The sequence below is a fragment of the Gigantopelta aegis genome, chromosome 2 (assembly GCF_016097555.1).
Source record: "Gigantopelta aegis isolate Gae_Host chromosome 2, Gae_host_genome, whole genome shotgun sequence".
In the NCBI taxonomy this organism is placed as follows: domain Eukaryota; kingdom Metazoa; phylum Mollusca; class Gastropoda; order Neomphalida; family Peltospiridae; genus Gigantopelta; species Gigantopelta aegis.
Window position 1 is genome coordinate 14,219,515 of NC_054700.1, and position 23,089 is coordinate 14,242,603.

Consider the following 23,089-nt stretch of genomic DNA (forward strand, 5'->3'; position numbering starts at 1 on the left):
ATCGTCCAAATCAACTAGAAAGGGAACAGAAAAAATGACTAATTTAATATGATGATTCAAGTGAAGTTGACTCTCTCAAAAGACTCACCCAGGGACGTGGAATAACTAGGTTCCGATTTCTGGAAACGGAAAAGAATATATGGACATATTAAAGATACGTTCGCATCTGTATTGCTCAAATTAGCAGGATCAATTTGAAATAAATCAGAAAGAAATATTTAGTATTAAAACATCAAGTGAGGTTGACTCTGTCAAAAATCTCACCCAGGGACGTGGATTATCTAGGTTTTGAATTCTGGAAACTGAAAAGAATCTATGGAAATATTAAGGATACGTTCGCATCAGCATCGCTCAAATTAGCAGGACTAACTAGAAAGGAAACAAAAAAGAGAAAGATTTTAGTATTAAAGATTGATGTGAGGTTGACCCTCTCAAAACTCTCACTCCTGTTCACAAAATAGCCAGGTTTCAATTTCTGATACCGGAAAAGAATCTGTGGAAATATTAAGAATACATGTTCACCCCAGCATCACTCAAATGAGAAGGATCATCTAGAAAGGAAACAAAAACATATTTAGTATTAAAACATCACGTGAGGTTGACCCTTTCAAAAATCTCGCAAGAAGTCACAGAATAGCTAGGTTTCGATTTCTGGTAACGGAAAAGAAATGGAAACATTAAGAATATAATTATTCGCATCAACTTCACTCACGTTTAGTAGGATCAGCTAGAGAGAGAGGAAGGGAGAAAGATTTACTATTAACGCGAGTTGGACTTAAACAACACGGTGTTGGTTTCATTTGCTCCTTTCACATTAAGACACCCTTGAGGCGCATATTTCATGAAATTGTCTTCAAAGTAACTTCGATCGCGGGTAATCAGGCTGCGTGTGATGGGTGACACCGGTTTCTCCTGAAACGTGGACCGGAGAAGGAACTATAATACTGCGTGAAATATGATACGGTCGATCAGGAAGGGTGTGATTTATTACAAGTAAGTAAATTACATTACACCGTTTGACTTTGCAATGTGTTATGTTTGCCTTTTTAAAAATAATTATTGAACGGCTGGAATTAATACTGGAAATTCGTAACAGACATTACCAGGCGTAAGCATTCAGTTTTGCTTTTCATAATGTATTGTCAGCTCTACTAACGTTCACATAATTTATGATAAATATCTATGCTTTTACTCTGACGTCTTTGGAGCCGGCGGCGCTTAAATATTAATCAGCGTCATGTACATTACTAACTACACGCTTTAAACTGTAATCATATGTTTTATTAGCCGAAAATATATATTCTAAGTTAATGCATAGACGGAGAACTTTTACTAATGTTCACTGTTTGACGACAATATCTCAAATATTATAACTTTTATTTCATGTTCATCGTTATGATTGTTAATATCAAAGATTACCGAAAGTATGGAAGTAAGGTGTCATAACGGCAGGTCCGTAGGAACGATATCTGAAGTGTGTGTGTGGGGGGGGGGGGGGGGGGGGGGGAGGGGGCACAACTTCTAGTTGGCAGAAGGGGAGGCACAGCCTCGAGTTGGGGAAAAGCACACAAGCCATATTTTTATCTGTATTTATATAAAGCAGTACAAAAAGCCCATACATTTTTGTTCTCGAGTTAGAGGGCATACGCTGTCCATATTTCATAACGGACATCATGTTTTGTATCTCTAATATCGAGTTTTGACTAAAATAATGTTGTACGTACGAATTTATTATTTCTTCCATCGAATCAACGAAATTTTAAATATTTCGGACAAAAGTAATTTCAAATGTATTTATCCGTATAACGTTTTCTCGTTCCAGCCAGTGCACCACAACTGGTATATCAAAGGCTGTGGTATGTGCTATCCTGTCTGTGGGTGGTGCATATAAAAGCTCCCTTGCTACTAATGGAAAAATGTAGCGGGTTTCCTTTCTAAGACTATATGTCGGAATAACCAAATGTTTGACATCCAATAGCCGATTAATCAATGTGCTCTAGTGGTGTCGTTAAACAAAACAAACTATCCGTATAACGTTTTATATTTGAAAATAGGATGTTTATTTTGTTGGGTGAACAAACGGAAGTCTTGCTTGGGCTAACAACACCACTATAGCACATTGACGTATTACTCATCGGTTATTGGATGTCAAACATTTGGATTTTTCGCTCCAGCCAGTGCACCACGACTGGTATATCAAAGGCCGTGGTATGTGCTATCCTGTCTATGGGATGGTGCATATAAAAGGTCCCTTGCTGCTTATCAAAAAGAGTAGCCCATGAAGTGGTGACAGCGGGTTTCCTCCCTCAATATTTGTGTGGTCCATAACGATATGTCCGACGCCATATAACCGTAAATAAAATGTGTTGAGTGCATCGTTAAATAAAATATTTTCTTCCTTCTTAAAACATTTCGTAATTTTCACATTATAGTCTTAGAAAGGAAACCCCTTCAGTTTTCCATTAGAAGGAAATCTCTATTAACGTGTCCATATCCACTGAATGTTCAGGCACGTCCATCCTGGGTACGAGTTCTCATTTGCGCCAGTTCTCCTGTCCAGGACAGAAACATTTTTTTTTCAAATATTTTTTTCTATTAGTAGCAAGGGATCTTTTATATGCACCATCCCACAGAAGTCACAACAGTCCCTCGAATTTGAGTGATTTTGCTCGTGGAATCGTTTCTGACGTGATCGACGGTCTATTGTGACCCGAGTTTGTTCGAGCGTAGTTCTAGGCGTAAGAATCACCCACTTTAACCACCTACAAGAAATCGGGCGTAATCAAGAGTCGTAGCGACTTTCCGGAGTCGTGGAACGATGAATGTTAATTTAAGTTTCGAACCGGCCTCGGTGGTGTCGTGGTTAAGCCATCGGACATAAGGCTGGTAGGTAGAGGGTTCGCAGCCCGGTACCGACTCTAACCCAGAGCGAGTTTTAAGAACTTAGTGGGTAGGTGTAAGACCACTACACCCTCTTCTTACTCGCTAACAACTAACAACTAGCCCACCATCCTAGACAGACAGATGTATGCCCAGGATAGCGAGCTTGAACCTTAATTGGATATAAGCAAGAACATAATTTGAAATCAAATGAAATTAAGTCTCGGGACCGAACTGTAAGGACACCTCGCGATCACCCGGGCACAAACGAGGTTCGTCGATATCGGGTAAATGTTTGTGGAAAGGCATAAATATTTTTTAATCTTTGACAAAGCAACTTCGTTACCAGCGGATCAATACCAGTGCTTGTATATCGTTTATATCTTGCGGCTAGATTCCTACAAATCACCCCGTGCAGTCTGTGACATCGATATTGAATTTCTCGTCCTCTTCACGACCAATTTATTTAGTTCTTCCGCGTACATAAATACTCCCTCATACATAGGTGTACGGGTTCCCATTTTTTGTCCGAATTAAACGAAAATGCCCGAATCTGGATAACAATAATAATTATTTATATTAACATTGCTGCGAAACAGCTATATAGGGTTGCAAGCGAATAACTACTCATTTTTACACGGGTTACATCTAATACTGTGGGTAGAATGGTGGAAATACGTGGTGAAAAGGTTTTCAGGCCAGTTCATTTTGCCCAAATATATCCATGATTTTTGCCCGAATTTAAGGATTTGCTCCAGCACTAAGGGCAGGGATAGTTGCCCCTTTCCCCCCCCCCCCCCCCCCCCCCCATCCCGTACGCTTATGCGTCCACATAATATATAGATTACATCTTTCTGTCTTGGACGAGGGACCCATATTTCTTGGACAGAAAGAAAGAAAGAAATGTTTTATTTAACGACGCACTCAACACATTTTATTTACGGTTATATGGCGTGTAGACATATGGTTAAGGACCACACAGATTTTGAAAGGAAACCCGCTGTCGCCACATAGGCTACTCTTTTTACGACAGGCAGCAAGGAATCTTTTATTTGCGCTTCCCACAGGCAGGAGAGTACAAACCATGGCCTTTGTTGAACCAGTTATGGATCACTGGTCGGTGCAAGTGGTTTACACCTACCCATTGAGCCTTACGGAGGCACTCACTCAGGGTTTGGAGTCGGTATCTGGATTAAAAATCACATGCCTCGACTGGGATCCGAATCCAGTACCTACCAGCCTGTAGACCGATGGCCTGCCACGACGCCACCGAGGCCGGTTTCTTGGACAGATTTCCGCCGGGAAATTTGGAGGATGTGCTTAAGATAGACGTGCTTGAACCTTCAGTAGGTGTCGACACTGCGTCACTGTCATATAATTATTGTTAATGTACCTAAAATGCCGCTGAATAGCGGCCTGAGTGAAATAAAGTTCTGTTCTGTTCTTTTAAATGGACGATTGATTGATTGATTGATTGAGTGATTGAGTGATTGATTGGACGGAGGTACTGGTCCACGCCAGGACTTGCTCCCAAGACAGCTTCCTCTAATAATGCACTTTAAATTATTTCCAATGCAACCCAATCTCGTTTACTTATACGACTCGCTGGCTTCGACGGTGTAGTGGTTAAGTCGCCGGCGTTAAGATTGGTAGGTATTGGGTTCGCACCCCGGTACCGGAATCCACAGGGCGATCTTTAAAGGTTCAATTGTTAGGTGTATGGTGACTACACCGACATCTTGTTTACTAACAGTTACTTGTAACCATTACCTGGACAGATTGTCCACATACCTGAGGTGTGTGCCCAGGTCTGCGGGCTTGAATCTTAATTGAATAAAAGCGCGAAAACAAATTGAAATTGACTATTAGTCACATCGTCTTGAACGACAGCCTTTTTTTTAAAACCATATTACCTACACAAGTGGCCACATCTTTAAGCAACTCGTGTGTGTATTTCACGGGAGAAAGAAAAAGAAAGAAATGTTTTATTTAACGACGCACTCAACACATTTTTTATTTTACGGTTATATGGCGTCAGACATATGGTTAAGGACCACACAGATTTTGAGAGGAAACCCGCTGTCGCCACTACATGGGCTACTCTTCCGATTAGCAGCAAGGGATCTTTTATTTGGCAGGATAGCACAACCATGGCCTTTGTTGAACCAGTTATGGATCACTGGTCGGTGCAAGTGGTTTACACCTACCCAGTGAGCCTTGCGGAGCACTCACTCAGGGTTTGGAGTCGGTATCTGGATTAAAAATCCCTTGCCTCGACTGGGATCCGAACCCAGTACCTACCAGCCTGTAGACCGATGGCCTGCCACGACGCCACCGAGGTCGGTATATTTCAAGGGGGGAGTATCGCAGGTAGCTTTATCAAATGGCCCAACAAAATGTTTACTGGAAATAATTTAATTGGTCCTGAAAAGTATATTTTCCAATCGGAGCAGAACGTAGCTCAGAAAGGAGAGAAAGGAAATTACATTTTAATTAACGACGCACTCAACACATTTTAATTTCGGTTATATGGCGACGGACATGTGGTTAACACATAGATAACGACAGAAGAATTGGCTAGTCTTTCGCATTTGCAGCAGGGAATCTTTTTTATGCAGTATCCCACAGACAGGATAGTACATACCATGTATTTTGTTACACCAGTTGTGGAGCACTGGCTGGAGCGAGAAATAGGCCAATTGGCTCAAAGTCAGAGCGCTCTCCTGGCGTAAGATGGGTAGCTGAATAGATCGCCGTCAGTGGACTTGAGTTATTTCTCTATTCTAAGCAGTGCTCCACGACTTGGAGGCCTTGGTGTGTAAGATCGTTTGTTGTTTTATTCATAGGAGTAGCCCATGTGCTGGCAGCGGGTTTCCTCATTGTCTATCGACCAAATATCGAAATAACCATGTTAGAAACTATGTTATATGTTAGTCAAATGTGTTCAGGTGTCATTAAACACGTTTTCTTTTCCTTTTTGACATTAGCTACATAGCCATCATATCTCTCTTGTTATCGATATTGTGATATATAGCACGCCCGTAGGGACGATATCTAGAGTGAGGAGTGGGCCATAATTTCTAGTGAAGGAAAGAAAGAATTTTTTTTATTTATTTAACGACGTACTCAGCACATATTTACATATATGGCGTCAGACATATGGTTAAGGAAAACACAGATATTGAGAGAGGAAACCTGTTGTCACCACTTTATGGGCTACTTTTTTCGATTAGCAGCAAGGGATCTTTTATATGCACCATCCTACAGACAGGGTAGTACATACCACGGCCTTTGATATACCAGTCGTGGTGCACTGGCTGGAACGAGAAATAGCCCAATGGGCCCACCGACGGGGATCGACCCCAGACCGACCGTGCATCGAGCGAGCGCTCTACCACTGGGCTACGTCCCGCCCTCTCTAGTGTAGGGGTCACAGCCTCCTGGTGGGGTGACACAAGCCATGTTTTTATTCTTAATTATAACGTTGGACAAAAAAAAAGGTACATTCTATAGCCGATGATTAATAAATCAAATAATTATTGTTCTCTAGTGGTGTCGTTGAACTAAATTAAGTTTGGCTTACGTGTATTACTTTCTTTCATTTCATTTCATGTTATTTTTGTGCTTATATCCAATTTTGGTTCAACCACGCTGTCCTGGGCACACACCTCAGCTATCTGTTCTCTCCTTCCAGGACACTCGGTTAGTTGTTAGTGGTTATTGAGAGAGAAAAGGGTGTAGTGGTCTTACACCTACACATTGAGTCGTTAAAATTCGCTCTGGGTAAAAGCCGGTACCAGGCTGCGAAACCTGTACCTATTAGCCTTTGGTCTGGTGTTTAACCACGACACCATCGAGGCCGGTATTACTTTCTAACTTTTGTGAATAGCGAGCGACGGAAGGGGCGATAACTGTCATATACACTAATTGACACACACTTTTAAGCTAGACCTAACGCGTTAATTATCTCCGCTATTTAAGAATGTCCAGATAACTCACTTCGCAGACGAGAGTGAATTAATTACACAACTATTATCGCTGGACTTCCCGTTTCGCGACCACATGCCAGGACGAGCGGTCAGTTTAATGAAGGCCACATTTTTATCTACGTCTTTCAGATTCTAACATTCTGACGTGGGCTCAAACACGCTAACTTCAACACCATGGTCTGCTAATGCTATCAGAGATAGCGTTGTCAACAGTATAATACCTAATAGGAAATTCTTCTAATATCTGGAAAACCCAGACAGATGCTTTCGCATTCATTACGACAGTCTGTCTGCGTCTGTCTGTTTGTCTGTCTGAAGAAGAAGGAAATGTTTTATTTAACGACGCAGCCAACACATTTCATTTACGGTTATATGGCGTCAGGCTTGTCTGTCTGTCTCTCTCTCTCTCTCTCTCTCTCTCTCTCTCTCTCTCTCTCTCTCTCTCTCTCTCTCTCTCTCTCTCTCTCTCAGGCACGGCAGTAGCAAGTAGACATGGGGGGGGGGGGGGGAGGAGGAGGACTGACTAAGATTGAGAATGTAAAGCTCCCGAGCTTCGAGGGGTGTTTGCTACCAATAATAAGATTTACTACCAATAATAAGATTTACTACCAATAATATTTTAGATTCATAATTACTGGGGGTCTAGAGCCCACCCCCACCCCTTACCCCACCCCACCCCCCTGCTCCGCCGTGCCTAGTACAGAATGGAGGTCTATGACAGTGCTGAGTGGGAGAGGAAGTCTGTTTAATGTTTGGGGTTGGGTTTAGTATGCCTTTAATGACACTGACCATAACCGTACGAGACGGTCGGTGTGTGTGTGTGGGGGGGGGGGGGGGGTCACAAGGGTCAGCTCCCTACCTACCAACACCACCAGTGCAGGAGCAAATTTTCGCATTCGGGCAAAATTGATACTTTCATATACTTTACCATTTGTGACACCCAATAGCCGATGTGTATATTTGTGCAGGGGTGTCGTTAAACATTCATTCATACATTCATTCATCCATCTATCCATTCATTCATTTATTCATTCATTCATTCATTCATTCATTCATTCATTCATTAATTCGGGTAAAATATTAATGGAGACGTTCCAGCTAAATGAGCTGGCTTGAAAACCTTTCACCATGTATTTTCATCATAGTACCCTATATGGCTGTTTTGTAAGAATGCAAATATGAATAAATGTAACATGACTCATTGATTTTATTACTGGTTCAGTTAACACCTCGTCCCCACCCGTGTGCCACTACTAAATTATAGCGAACCTTGGTGTACTGAGGAAATAGTCTATGCATAACCAACATCAGTTTGTCACATTTTACCGTGAAATTTAAGTTGTATACCAACTTTTCCATGTTTATAATAATAAAAAAAAATAATAAAAAAATTAAGTAAAAAAACTGACCAAACTTAAATTAAGTCTTAGTAGGCTGATAAATATGACCTTTTTTATGGAACTTAAGTCAAAATCAGTTGTTTTTATAACTTAAGTTCCTTGATAAATACAGGCGCAGGGCAGCACTCTTTTCTTTTTTATTATTTAGTTTTCTGGTTTTGTTTTTGTTTTGTTTTGTTTTGTTTTGTTTGTGTGGGGTTTTTTTTTTTTTTTTTTTTTTTTTTGGGGGGGTGGGGTTGTAGTGGGTGTGTGTTCTGCATATTATTCAAAAATTAACGGAGTACAGAGATTATTCCATTTCAGACTGGTTAAGCCATTTTAAGTACTACACTACTGTATTGTAAAAAGAATATCATTCTGTTTTCTTCTTTCAATATTCTGTAATTTCCTCTCAGATCGGTTTCACAAAGAGTACATACTAAAGTCCTCTTCCTTTGAAGTTATTCTTTTTGTTCTGTTTATTTTGGAGAGTTCCGTAGACTCGTTAATTAACGTCAATCATTGATGTGTGCCGACGTAGATGGAAACAGACCAAGACAGTAATTAATTAATTATCAAGGCCTCATCGCCGAATGTGGTCACTTTCAAGCAGTACTAACACCAGGTTGGGTGGTGTGTTTGTGCCGCAGGGGTGGGGCAAAGGGTAGGAAGGATATCATTTCCCATATATAAAGTCTTGTATCACTGGCGTAGCCAGCATTTTATACTGAGGTCGCCAACCCACTATTGAGGGGGTATCAACCCACTCTATGTATATATGTATTGATGTATGTATGTATGTATGTATGTATGTATGTATGTATGTATGATTTTATAAAATTTAATACAGTAAAAAAAAGAGGTCTCATTGGGGGGGGGGGGGGGGGGGCATTGCCCCCGTGCCCCTCCCCCTCTCAACGCCACTGTCTTGTATGACAACAGTCTCCAATAGCTTTGTTATAAAAATATAGGTTTCCGTTATATCAGGTTGGTATGAACTAAATATCAAATTTGGAGACTTGGAGTGAGTGAAGAGAGAGCTTTACATATTTTAATACTACAATACGTTCATTCATTTATTCATATGAAGGGTGGAATTTAGCTCAGTCGATTGAGTTCTCGCTTGAGGTGGTTGCGTCGCAGAATCAGCTGATTGGGGGGGGGGGGGGGGGGGGTCTCGTTCCAACCAGTGCACCACAACTGGTCAAAGGTCGTGTTATGTGCTTTCCTGTCTGTGGGAAGGCGCATATAAAAGATCCCTTGCTGCATTAGTAAAATGTAGCGGGTTTCCTCTAATGACTACGACATCCGATAGCGCTGTCGGTAGAAGCCCTTACCGTGGTGCGAAACCAGTACATACCGGCCTTTAGGCCGATGCTACCGTGGCGGGCGATTGGTTTGGTTCTTATAGACGGGTTTATTGGCCAGTGACGTCAAAGTACTGTGCGCGGCCATGTTTGGTATCAGGTGATCGGTCCGCCATTAAGGGAGTGAAATTTACAGAAAAATAACATGTGAAGGCATTGCATCTGGATGCATTTTTAGTATTTATGGCATTTTTGTTATGTTTTGAGAAAGAAAAACCAATATGTCGGATAATTCAACTTTATTTAAAGATTGTATATTCATATTAAAATCGGCAGAAGTGAGTTAATTATTAAAAACTTAAATAATAAAAGTACCTACCATACCGGTATATAAGCGAATTCATACAAAAGCATAGTGAAAAATTAAAATATACGCATACGAATCTAATTTCAATAAACTTCACATTCTTATATAAACCTAGTGGACCCATATTTTGTCTTGATTTTCGCTGGACACATATATAAACAGTATAACATTGCACTATAAAAATTGTATTAGCCTCGGCGCAAGGGGAGCGGGTGGGGTCGTCCAAACCCCTTTAGCCCTCGCCCTGCTTTGTAGTTGTCTTGGGCGTCATCAGGAAGTTTTCAAAGGAATTCGATTTTGTAATTACATAGTATACTTTATGGGTAATATTTAATTTTCCGCCGCATGCGTGTTCTGGTAAAAACAGCTTTATAATTGCTCTTTAACGAAAATGCGGAATTTTCCCTACCATCTAAACAAAGCTTTCTGCTCTAATACAAATATAATCCAGTTTGACGTTAAATACCGTTACATTTTCGAGTTCGTTAATAACAAATATTTGACATGTTAACCACTAATTTACACGGGTTTATTGACCGCTGAACAGAACAGACAGAACAGAACAGAACTTTATTACGCTCAGGCCGTTACACAACGGCATATGAGGAACATGATATATAAACTGTAGTGACAAGATAGGGTTTACAGGAGACAGTAAAACAATGGCATTAATACAAATGTAATACAGTAATAAAGACAATAGTATAATACAAATACAATAGAATAATAAAGGCAATAATAAAATATAATTAGAATAAAGTAATGCAATGTCACATTATTGTAATTACTACCAAAATGTGCTAATCAGACGCGCGCGCACACACACACACACACACACACACACACACACACATATATATATATATATATATATATATATATATATATATATATATATATATATATATATATATATATATACTTAAGGTAGTGATAAAAATTGTAAATAATTATAGGCCAGTGTTCTTTTAAGGTTTTCTGCATTTATCAATAATTTCTTTAAATTTACATAATTTCTTAAGAACACTTATTTTGCTATTCGTCATTAGTTGTTTAAATTTCAACTTACTTGGTTTATTATAATAATATGGCTCAAGCAAATGTTTACGGGTGTGAAATAAGTACATGTGAATAAATAGTTAAATTCGTCTCCAATGTCATTATTGTTACATAATGTGCAAGTTCGATCTTCTACTGGGGTGTTGTTCCAACGTCCTATTTCGAACTCAAAGTACTGTACGCGGCCATTTTGTATCATCACATGATCGATCGCCAGTATGGACGTGAAAAGTGAAACGTAACTGATTTGTTTATTAAAACCTTCTTTTCTCTTCAGAATATTCAAACAAAAGACTATATTACCCTAACTTACCAGAAGTAAGCCAGCTAAACTAGGTAGTTACTGCCACTTGGATTATTACGTAGCCTACATCATTAAACAACTGTTTATTTGACATGGATGAGCCGAATAGCGGTAAATACAAATTAGGGGGCGGTACGCCATGTGCTATTAATAGTTGTTTAAACAATCGTCGTAAGCTGAACTTTTGGAAAAAATCACCTTGAGACGTGCACGGATTAACGCATGCAGAATGTCCCTGCTTAGTCCCGTATACATTTCATAAATTGCCAACTGATCCCCAAATAAGAATGCAGTGGGTTAAAGCAATCAACAGAAAGTTGTTGCCAAAGTACACGGTAGTATGTTCTAGTCATTTTGTAGACGGACAAACCAACAGACAGGAACCCAATTCCACAGTTAAATCTGGGATATAAAAAGGCACCAACTACAGGTCGACGTAATATTTAAAAACAATGCATTGCAATCCGTTGAAAAGAAAAAAGTAAAGTAAAGTTTGTTTTATTTAACGACGCCGCTAGAGCACATTGATTTTTTTATCTTATCATCGGCTATTGGACGTCAAACATATGGTCATTCTGACACTGTTTTTAGAGGAAACCCGCTGTCGCCACATAGGCTACTCTTTTTACGACAGGCAGCAAGGGATCTTTTATTTGCGCTTCCCACAGGCAGGATAGCACAAACCATGGCCTTTGTTGTTGTTGTTTGTTGTTTAAAGCTTTATCGTGCATATATACCACGAAGGTTTCACGCACGCCTGTCCTGGGCCCAGTCTCTGGCCTTTGCCAGTGACTGAGTCCAGGACAAGGGGGGGGGGGGGATGAGTTTGAGGTGGGCGGAATTTTGAATAAGTATTTAGTAGTGTCCAGCGACTGCGCGGACCGACTAGTAGACACCGAAAATGGGCCGTGTTCTGACTGGCGTAATTTCGATTCCTTCGGGTCTAACTAGAAAAACCTAAGTCTACGGAGAATACCTGCACCTAACATCATGTCCGGACTATGAATTTAAACCCAAAAATAAGTTTGACTGCTCGGCCAAAACGGTTTTAAGGTGATTTGAGCAATTGAACGGGCGCCAAAGTAAAGTGCGTTGGACTATTTATAAAAAAATAAACATAAGAATTTTGAACTCGATCGCAAATGTTTAAAGTCCAACTAAGCCCAAAAAGGAGGTTACCTGTCCTAGTTAAGGTTGGTGCAGCAGGATCATGGCGATTTGATGGACTGTTCAGGCCTGAAGTTGGGGAGTCCTTCAGTCAAAAACTTGATGTTGCGGTCGATGGCTCCTGGGTATATGTCTCGTAGGACCATCTTCAAGATGCGGTGGATGGTCCCGTTTGACATCGTTGGCATCAGGAGCCCCTGCCTGTACAGTCCTTCCTGCTGAGCTGTCACGTAGAGTTTATCTGAGTTTATGGCACCTTGTAGCTGGTACTTCCCTTGTCCGGTTGGAAGTTGGCGCCAGTGCTCGTCGTGGTAAGGTCCCTTCAGGTGTTTGGGATCGGTGAAGTCACCGATTACCGTCCCCGTGTACTTGTGCGGCAGGAAGTCGCAGACGAGAATCCAATCCGAATCATCAGACGACAACGGTACGGTGACCGATGACATCTTCCTCTTCTTGAATTCTCGCTGGTCTGCCGCGGTGTCTGTAACAACAACAACTGCCGGAGGTGGTGGTGGGCTCGCCGGTGGGTCATGAGAGACCACGTGGCCCGTTTCCATCTTCGTCGGTTCCTCAACAGAAGGGACCGCCACTGTCAGTGGAGCTGACAGCTTTGGTCCCCCCTGGATGGTTCCTGGCGGTTGTTTCGGCTTGGGTGCCCGGTGCTGCTCAGAATGAACCTCCCCCGGTGGTTTAGCCACCGGGTTCGGATCACCCCGCGCCACTCCAAGTCCAGTCCTCCTCTTCGGAACAGGTGGGACCGCCCCTGGCGGTTGGGCCGCCACGTTTGGTCCCCCCTGTGAAACCTTGGGTCGCCTCCTCCTTCTTCTGCTAGGTGCGCGGGTCTTCCGGTCACCGCCGTATATCAGCGTGACGGTCGCCGAGTCGCCATTGTGCTCTACGCGATACTTGGACAAAGGCCCAAGCGCACGGATCACAGCCCCTACTTCATCCTTCGAGAGTCAGTGCAGAAGTCGTGGCCTTTGTTGAACCAGTTATGGATCACTGGTCGGTGCAAGTGGTTTACACCTACCCATTGAGCCTTGCGGAGCACTCACTCAGGGTTTGGAGTTGGTATCTGGATTAAAAATCACATGCCTCGACTGGGATCCGAACCCAGTACCTACCAGCCTGTAGACCGATGGTCTAACCACGACGCCACCGAGGCCGGTCCGTTGAAAAGAAAGAAGAAGCTTGTTCTCACGCCATCAACCAGTATGAAAGTACATACCATAAGGAATATATTGCTATAAAACATGCAGGCTTTACGACCGAAACATGTAGAGATGTGTGCACTTCCACTGAAACTGATTGTAAGTTAACAACTTCAACTCAGTGGCAAGAATCCGATCTCTTGGGAGTTGACCACTACTATAGCAAGCAGTACATTGACGCACAGGCCAAATATACCCAAACTCCCCACCCCGTGCAAGAAGAAAAAGGAGTGCATTGCAAACTAGATGATGGAAGCTTTTTCAGCAGATAGTTTACTGACCGATTCAGGCGCCCTACTATACACTGGTGTTACTAAACATGTATTTGATGCCATAGTAACTATTATGACTCAAATTAGTCCTTTCGAATACCGAATGACAACCAGTGACCAGATTTTGCTCGTTATAATGAGACTTAAATTGAATTTAATATTTGATGATTTGGCTCGTAGGTTTGGAATTTCCAAAAGTTTGGCATGCAAAATATTCAATAGCTGGATACCACTTCTTGCCCTTAAACTGAAAGATCTAATTGTTTGGCTTCCAAAGGAAACTCTGCGAGCTTGCTGTCCAGAATCCTTCCTCGAGAATTTTGCTCGTACAACCTGTATTATTGACTGTGCTGAAACATTTATTCAGAGATCTACCAACTTGAGAAGTAGGGGTGAAACATACAGCAATGATAAATCACATAATACCGCTAAATATCTTGTTGCAATTTCGCCACATGGACAGATCATGTTCATCTCTAAGGCATTTGGAGGGAGGGCAAGTGACAAGGTTATTGTGGAAAACAGCGGACTATTAAATTACCTTATTTCCGGCGATGAAGTTATGGCTGACAGGGGATTTACTATTGAAAAATTATTGTTTTCTAGACAAATTAAACTCAACATTCCAGCATTCACCAAAGGAAAAGACCAACTTACGGGAGAGGAAGTGACAGCGACTAGACGAATTGCCAGAGTGAGAATTCACGTAGAGAGAGCGGCCAGGAGGCTGAAAGTGTTTAAAATACTTAGTACAACTGTCCCAGTTTCATGTCTAAATCTGTTTGATGATATCCTAATTGTGTGTTCTGCCCTTGTCAATCTTAGAGGGGATCTCATTCGTGATGTTCAAGACAGTGACTAATAAAACAATTTAAAGCTGCAATGTCGGGAGTATTTAAATCAAGAAACATTATGGGGTATACAATTCAGTTTTAATTACCTCTTCACCTTTCTAAACAAAGAATGTCATGCACATAAACTAAGTTATATATTTTACTTTCATTTGTCCCTTACCTCGTGTGCCAATGATATTATATTTAGCGTTAATTAAAGTAAACAGTCAGTACGATCTGTTAATGAAGGAAACAACCTTTTTCAAAACTGCTCGTATATAACTGGTTGTAAAGTCCAAGAAGGCGAGTTATACGATTCCTGCAAAACGTGTTACAATACAGCATTGAAATGTAATCACTATTTTGATATAAATTGCTCAAATGCTTTGCCAAAAAGCAGTCGATTTGTTTCAATTTCATCTACAATTTTTGGTACAACTGGTGCATTTTTGGCAGGATGACATGGATGTGTGCGTTTCGTGAGGCTGTTGGGGTGTATGAGCTGAGACTGGTGTACTTATATAACTTTTACTGATTGTAGTTCCATTAATATTAAACAGTGGTGCCAAAATAGAATTGTTAACAAATTCTTGAAAATCGGCATGAGTGAGAAACATGGGCGTTACGTGGACAGGCCTAGTGGACACGTCAGTGGCGTCATCTGGTATATCGTCTGCTAGTTTTGGTTTTTTAAACTGTATGTTTGCTATTGGTTTTGGTTCTATGTTCCGTTTTGTACCTTGGTTCCACTTCACGGTTTCATCTGTACAGCTGACACCTGTGAGACCATTTCTTACGGCATGTTCAATTGTCCACAGAAGTGCGCCTACATGGCTACACGAAAGACCTTGGCCTGCCATACAACTACACCAGCCACTGAGTATTGTGCCATTCATTTGACAAAGGACATGCGCAACATTTGAAGATTTATGTATTGACTGTGATCGCCTAACGTCAGCCTTCAAGACTATTTTGTTTTGATTACTAGAATATTTATGATGTACAATTTTACCGACATGCCCACTCTGAAAATAATTAAAGCTCTGTAAACTTTTAAAGTTTTTCATATCCTGACCGTCAATAGCTTTTGATGTTATGAAATAGTTGTAAATATCTCCATACATGACATTGGGCCATTCTCTTAGGTCATCAGTCCATGAAGTGATGGATGACGCATCGGACATATCAGACATGATTTAAATGGTGGGCAGATATATATCAAAAAACGTACTTTAAAAGTTAGCTTCTGTTCTTTAACGACAACATCAGGGCACATTGGTTAATTAAAGATTGCATACTGAATGTCAAACTGTTGATACTTGTGACCCATAGTCTTCAATGAAAACACAATTTTTTTCCATTAGCAGCAAGGTACCTTTTACATGCACTTTCTCACAAATACCCTTTCTGTACACAATGATTCTGAAAAATATAATGAAAATAATTCATAATTCAATGTATTTAGTTAAACCAACAGTGTGTGTGTGTGTGTGTGTGTGTGCGTGTGCGTGCGTGCGTGCGTGCGTGCGTGCGTGCGTGTTGTTTGTAGGTGTCTTGGGCGTTACCCTTAACTGTTAAATGGTGTTTCTCTTTCTGTACACAATGATTCTGAAAAATATAATGAAAATAATTCATAATTCAATGTAGTTAGTTAAACCATCAGTGTGTGTGTGTGTGTGTGTGTGTGTGTGTGCGTGTGCGTGCGTGCGTGTTTGTAGGTGTCTTGGGCGTTACCATTAACTGTTAAATGGTGTTTCTCTTTCTGTACACAATGATTCTGAAAAATATAATGAAAATAATTCATAATTCAATGTATTTAGTTAAACCAACAGTGTGTGTGTGTGTGTGTGTGTGTGTGTGTGTGTGCGTGCGTGCGTGCGTGTTGTTTGTAGGTGTCTTGGGCGTTACCCTTAACTGTTAAATGGTGTTTCTCTTTCTGTACACAATGATTCTGAAAAATATAATGAAAATAATTCATAATTCAATGTAGTTAGTTAAACCATCAGTGTGTGTGTGTGTGTGTGTGTGTGTGTGTGCGTGTGCGTGCGTGCGTGTTTGTAGGTGTCTTGGGCGTTACCATTAACTGTTAAATGGTGTTTCTCTTTCTGTACACAATGATTCTGAAAAGTATAATGAAAATAATTCATAATTCAATGTATTTAGTTAAACCAACAGTGTGTGTGTGTGTGTGTGTGTGTGTGTGTGTGTGTGTGTGTGTGTGTGTGCGTGCGTGCGTGCGTGTTGTTTGTAGGTGTCTTGGGCGTTACCCTTAACTGTTAAATGGTGTTTCTCTTTCTGTACACAATGATTCTGAAAAATATAATGAAAATAATTCATAATTCAATGTAGTTAGTTAAACCATCAGTGTGTGTGTGTGTGTGTGTGTGTGTGTGCGTATGCGTGTGTGTGCGTGTTGTTTGTAGGTGTCTTGGGCGTTACCATTAACTGTTAAATGGTTTTTCTCTTTGTAATGAACGAAATGACACATTTTATTATTCTTAGTTACGTTTCTTTCTAAGGAAAGAAGTGAAAAACATCGCCAAAATATACGTTAATAAATTATTTGTATCCCGTTTTATTCACACACATTCATTAAGTGTTGTAAACAGGACGCATTCAATAAAACTCATAGATATAAGAATATGTACGTTAAACATATTCACAAAAACAACATTCATGGAGGCTGAGACAGACTATAGGCCACTGGACCGTCGGAACCGGGTATGGACTGTGGCCATCGCACGTTTTAAAATATATATTTATTGTTTTAATATATTATAAAATCCAAGCCTATAATGTTCATGAAGATATTAGGAACAAAACAAATAATAAACAAATAAATGAATATGAAATGTAGCTTTACAGAGACAAAAATATATTCATTGCTAGGTAGAACACTTGACCTAACATCCATAATAACTTGTACAAAAATTAAAACAATATGTCGTAATGTCAGCTGCCTCCTACCTCAACCCTCATTTCTGGGCGACTATCGGAAAAACCTGTCTATATGCAAGACTTAAAGGTCATTACAGTGGTGTCGTTAAATAAAACAAACTTTAAAGGTCATTAGAATACTAGTAATTATGACGTCATAAACGCTTGTGACGTTTACCCCTATCAACGTGTGTTTTGTTTCTGTTGTGAGGTTTGGATGATTACTGACGTGAATTCTTCAGTAGCTCGCTTCCTTGTTATTATTAGTAGGATTGTGATGGTGGCTGTTTTGGGTGAGTTGTTTTGTTTGAGTTTTTTTTTGTTTTGTGTGTTTTAGGTTTTTTTTGGGGGGGTTTACGGGGGGGGGGGGGGGGGGGGTGTCTTCCGTTTTTGATGATATTTATGTAATTATTCGCTTGTGTTAGCTAACCCAACAATTACATGTATAACAATTAGTTTATTCTATTACAGTCTATGAGTGACAGGCGCGTATGCAGGAAGTTATGCAGAGGGTGGGTCTAAATTCGGGCGTGCGAAACTTCTACGTTGGTGGCTGTCGAGTCATGTTCCCCGCGATGTAAACTCGTAAAGGGGCGGTCGTTGCACCGGTGCCATTTTTTTCTTACTTGGAATATTTAAGTAGCAAACATACATACATATTGCGTTATCAGACCATCTGCAACCGTACATCCCCAAATTAAAACTGTGTGGTGCCGATTTAAAGGCGAGATTGTTTCTAAAGCGGTACCATTTATTGAGTCGATTACTAATGTTTGATAATGGAGTCCGAAAATAAGCGTTTGTTTTGCAGTAGACATCTGTTATTGTTGATTAAATTAAAGATTATTACGACGTGCACCATGCAAATAAAAACATTACACATACTGCAAAAAGACACCCTGTATCCGTTATGTTCGTAGTTTAATCAGCCGCGTGTGTAGGGGAAGGGTTTCGGTAGTTCGAAACCCCTCCTTGCTCAAGTAAATTTTCTTTTCTTAATTTATTTTCCGGGAGAGTATAACTCGATCCCCATCAGCCCTTTCCCCCTTATAAACTTCGGTCACCAAAGTTTAGATGTCCCCACCCCTGCTAAAATCCCTGCACACGGACCTGTTCAGGTGCGAATCCATGGGGAGGTTTCAAAAAAAAAATCACCGATTAACGGCTGAATATAATGCATTTGTTTTCTTTTTCTTTTCTCTTCATGGGCTACTGTTTCCGATTAGCAGCAAGGGATCTTTTATATGCACCATCCCACAGACAGGATAGCACATGCCACAGCCTTTCAATATACCAGTCGTGGTGCACTGGTTGTGACGAGAAATAGCCAAATGGGCCCAACGACGGGGATCGATCCTAAACGGCGAGCGCTTTACCACTGGGCTACGTTCCGCCCAGTGTAGGGAACGAAACCACGTGTGTGTGTTAGTATGCATCGTGGTTTAGAATACTGTAGATGATCTGTCTCACCCTTCCCGGAGAAAACACAGCCCTGTATCTGCTGCCCTTGTGGTTTATCAACCACTTGCCTGCTGGTTTCATATCGGTTATCAAGCCGTTTTAAAAAAGTGGGGGTTTTTTTCTTCAAAATGACTGATAAGAGATGAATTGCGAACCCTACAACTCCCACCCCAAACACACATAGACACATTCACTCACAGATACAAACTTACAAATACACACATAGACACATTCACACACAGATACAAACATACACATTCACACTCACATGCTTAATCGAAACACTCGAAAATGGTATGCGGAATGATATGAATATAATATAAGATTACTCAACACTGGTTTCATCATAATGTGGTTTTGGCAAACACATTTCTATGGGCTTCTTTTTCCCCTCTGTATAATAATTTCTACAGGAACATGTCATTCCGGCCAAGGGTCCACATTCACATTCGAGCGTGCTGAATATTATTTTGTCTGTGAGAAAGTGCATGTAAAAGATTCTTTGTTACTAACCGGTAAAAGTATCCAGCGACTTCTTTCATTCTCTCAACCTCATTTTGATACGTTGGTTTTAAAATGGGGCACAGATGTATGTTAAAATGCTATAGTATTGAGAAGCTATTCATCATATTAATGTGTGTTCTAAAATTATGATTGACTGGCCCACAGTCTTCTGCCACAGTCAGAATAATTAGTTTGTTTTGTTTTAACGACACCACTAGAGCACAGTGATTTATTAATCATCGGCTATTGGATGTCGAACATGTGGTAATTCTGACACATAGTCGTCAGAGGAAACCCGCTACATTTTTCTTAAGGGTGTATACTACCAAATCAAATCCCATAGACGACAATAGTAACATATGTGGCTAAAACTCCTACCTGCAACGTATCAACCGACATAAACGCCACGGATATAAATACTACCACCCCTTACACTTAAAATGAATCAGAAAAAAATGGGGGTCAAGCTGCTCGTTTCTGAGATAACGGGTAGCGTCTATGACTACCCTAGTTTCGCACAAAATTCGAGTACTTTTTTTTACAGGTACCCCATACATGTTTCAAGCACAAGGCTACTTGACACATTGGTACTAGATGAAATAAAATTGCAATTTTTTTTTACCCAGATGAAACTATTATTTTTTACAACCAACACACTCACATTTATAACCAATCACAGGACTTGTGGTGTTCACTTCTCTATCAAAAGTTCGGTGCACCTCGCACTTTGACCCAGCCGGAAGTTATTTGGTTTAGTACTACCTTAACGCAGCAAGGGATCTTTTATATGCACTTTTCGATAGAGGATTTTATATACAACAACCTTTGATATACCAATGGTGGTGCACGCTGGAACGAGAAATAGTCCAATGGGCCCACCGACGGGAATCGACGCCCCACACTCAGAAGTATTTTTCATCAACAATTTAAAACACACGTCCTTTTTGTCAACGACAGTTACACATTCCTGCAACTTTTTGAGATTTCGTTTTCATATCTCCTGACTGCAACGCTGTTGACTATTCAATATTGGACTGTCTCTCTCTCTAAGAAAGTTGACAGCAGACGAGCGAACAAGTTTACAAGTAGAACAGATTGAAAAAGAAATCTCGAAAGTTTGGGAAGGATAACACTCGAAGACATGAAGAGTTGTAATTATTGATCGTGGATTGTGGAAAAACGAAATGGCGAGCCACTCGACTATCGTTTGTATTTCGTTCGGTAGATGATGAGTATCACTGACATAGCATTTTCTGGCATTACGTTTTATATATCGCACAACTTTAAAAGTAAAAGAAAAGGAAATGTTTTTTTAACTTTAAAAGTAAAAGCCATGTATCAAAAATGTAATAGACTGGTTCTAAATATTCTGTGTTGTATGGGGTTTTTTTTCCGCTATTCAACTTCAAAAATGTTTTGTGTTTTGTTTTGGGGAGGGATGGATGGATTTGTGTGTGTGTGTGTGTGTGTGTGTGTGTGTGTGTGTGTTCGCGGGTACATGCGTTTTGTTTATGGTTTTGGGTTGATTTTGGGCGTGTTTTTTTTAATCACCGCATACATATTATATGATGTGAATCCAGTACTAGTCTTACGGACGATCGCTTAACAACTGTTGCCAGGAGAATCAAGTAGGTCTGCAATGGTGGAGCATGATTATTAAACTCTGACCCGGAAATGACCCTTGAAGTGGTACCTTAATCAAAGAGAAACCCGCTGTAGTGCATTCCGATAGTCTGTCCAAAATAGACGTCCTTGAATATACAGTGTCCACTGGTTCATTGACTGAAACCCCCTGTTGTAGGCTTGCCAACAAATACATCTTTTATCATATGCACGTTCTGATAGCACGGCATATATCAGGACGTTTTGGCATAGCAGTTGAAGACGGCTAGTTTGAAAGTAACAAAAGAAACAAGCAAGTGTCTACATCAGGTATCGACCCCACTACCTTGTACTTCTGAGGTATGTTCTTAAAAGTCCTACTAGGTATGTCAGGGATACTCCAGTGTCATACCGTGCACGATTTTCAGCTTATATCTTTAATGTTATTGACTGCGGACTTCAGTCCATGAGATTTGATATGGAATACCAAGGTCATTGACCGCGTCTTATTATTATAAGCTACATCTCGGACACTGATGCCACAAGACACATTGCAGGCACAAGGTTTAATACAGGGCTGATAAAATGGCGCATATTGTCACACACTTCAGTGGACAACGCCAACAGGTCATGACACGCCATGTTCCTCGGATCTCCACTCAATTCCGGTCAATTCCGGTCAAACTTCTTGGAAATGTTCTTTGGAGAAGCTGAACTGACATATTCGAGGTGTTAGGTCTCACTGCACATATGTCATCTGCCATTGAAACCCATGTTAAACTGCCCAACTTTAAATGAATATTGCCAATAGAACGAGTTCTCGTTGGCACTAACAACATACATCATTGCGAACATACATTATATTTGCATTTATTTTCACTACAAAAATTGATAACATTTCCGTCACAGTTTTTTGCTATTTGACCGCATCTGCCTGTAATACCGGTTTGAACAGTTGGTTCATTGGCCGATTCACTTCGCCTGTCTCTTACGTTATGCACTCAGTCCCAAAAGGCCAATGCACTATATTACAAAATAACATGGGCAAAATACAGCCAGAAGGCTTACCATTACACATACATATTGTTTTAATTCTTCACCATTTCCTAGAAGTGAATATGTGAACCATAACTTGTGTCACAATTAGGAACTATAGTGGAGTGATCAATGAACTCTCACCCGGAAGTGATCTGTGTAGTGAGGCCGTATGTGTATAAACATATCAGACGTAAAACTCTAGTTTGAGATTTTAACGTATTGGTAATGTCATACACATTGAATGTGCACGACCGGCCTCGGTGGTGTCGTGGTTAAGCCCTCGAACATAAGGCTGGTAGTTACTGGGTTCGCAGCCCGGTACCGGCTCCCACCCAGAGCGAATTTTAAGGACTCAATGGGTAGATGTAAGACCACTAAACCCTCTTCTCTCTCACTAACCAACTAACAACTAACCCTCTGTCCTGCACAGACAGCCCAGATAGCTGAGGTGTATGCCCAGGACAGCGTGCTTAAACCTTAATTGGATATAAGCACGAAAATAACTTGAATTGAAATGAAAAGGATGTGCATGATGTCATTAGAGATTTCAGTCCAGACTCTAAAGTTTTATAAGCTCGGGTCCTCTTTTCCTTTTAAAATTCAAACAAAGACGTATACATAATGGATGGGCTGATGCCTGTAGGTGTTTCAGATGGCATTGTGCAAGGGAGGATAATTTGTCATGAAAACGTTATTCGTGATTTGATTTCTGCTTAATCTCCAGATGTGGCATGAAATAACACAAACATTATAAAAGCCAATATCATCATGTGACGCTT

The 23,089-nt window shown here is 40.6% G+C and overlaps 3 protein-coding genes across 3 annotated transcripts in view; 2 read left to right on the plus strand and 1 right to left on the minus strand.

Moving 5' to 3' along the window:
• The first annotated feature begins 13,123 nt into the window (after positions 1–13,123).
• Positions 13,124–14,797, plus strand: LOC121387372. The gene is made up of 3 exons (XM_041518469.1): positions 13,124–13,203; positions 13,285–13,410; positions 14,116–14,797. Exons 1-3 carry the CDS (start codon positions 13,124–13,126, stop codon positions 14,795–14,797), a joined length of 888 nt encoding a protein of 295 aa, XP_041374403.1.
• A 369-nt stretch (positions 14,798–15,166) lies between these two features.
• LOC121376924 lies at positions 15,167–16,224 on the minus strand. Its single transcript, XM_041504733.1, has one exon. It carries the CDS (start codon positions 15,959–15,961, stop codon positions 15,185–15,187), a length of 777 nt encoding a protein of 258 aa, XP_041360667.1. The 5' UTR covers positions 15,962–16,224; the 3' UTR covers positions 15,167–15,184.
• Positions 16,225–17,902: 1,678 nt separating this feature from the next.
• LOC121381600 (neuronal acetylcholine receptor subunit alpha-10-like) overlaps positions 17,903–23,089 on the plus strand; it is a 193,454-nt gene continuing 188,267 nt past the window's right edge. Inside the window, exon 1 of the mRNA XM_041510939.1 lies at positions 17,903–17,998. The gene's annotated coding sequence lies outside the window, so the exon portion shown is untranslated. The remainder of the gene's footprint in view (positions 17,999–23,089) is intronic.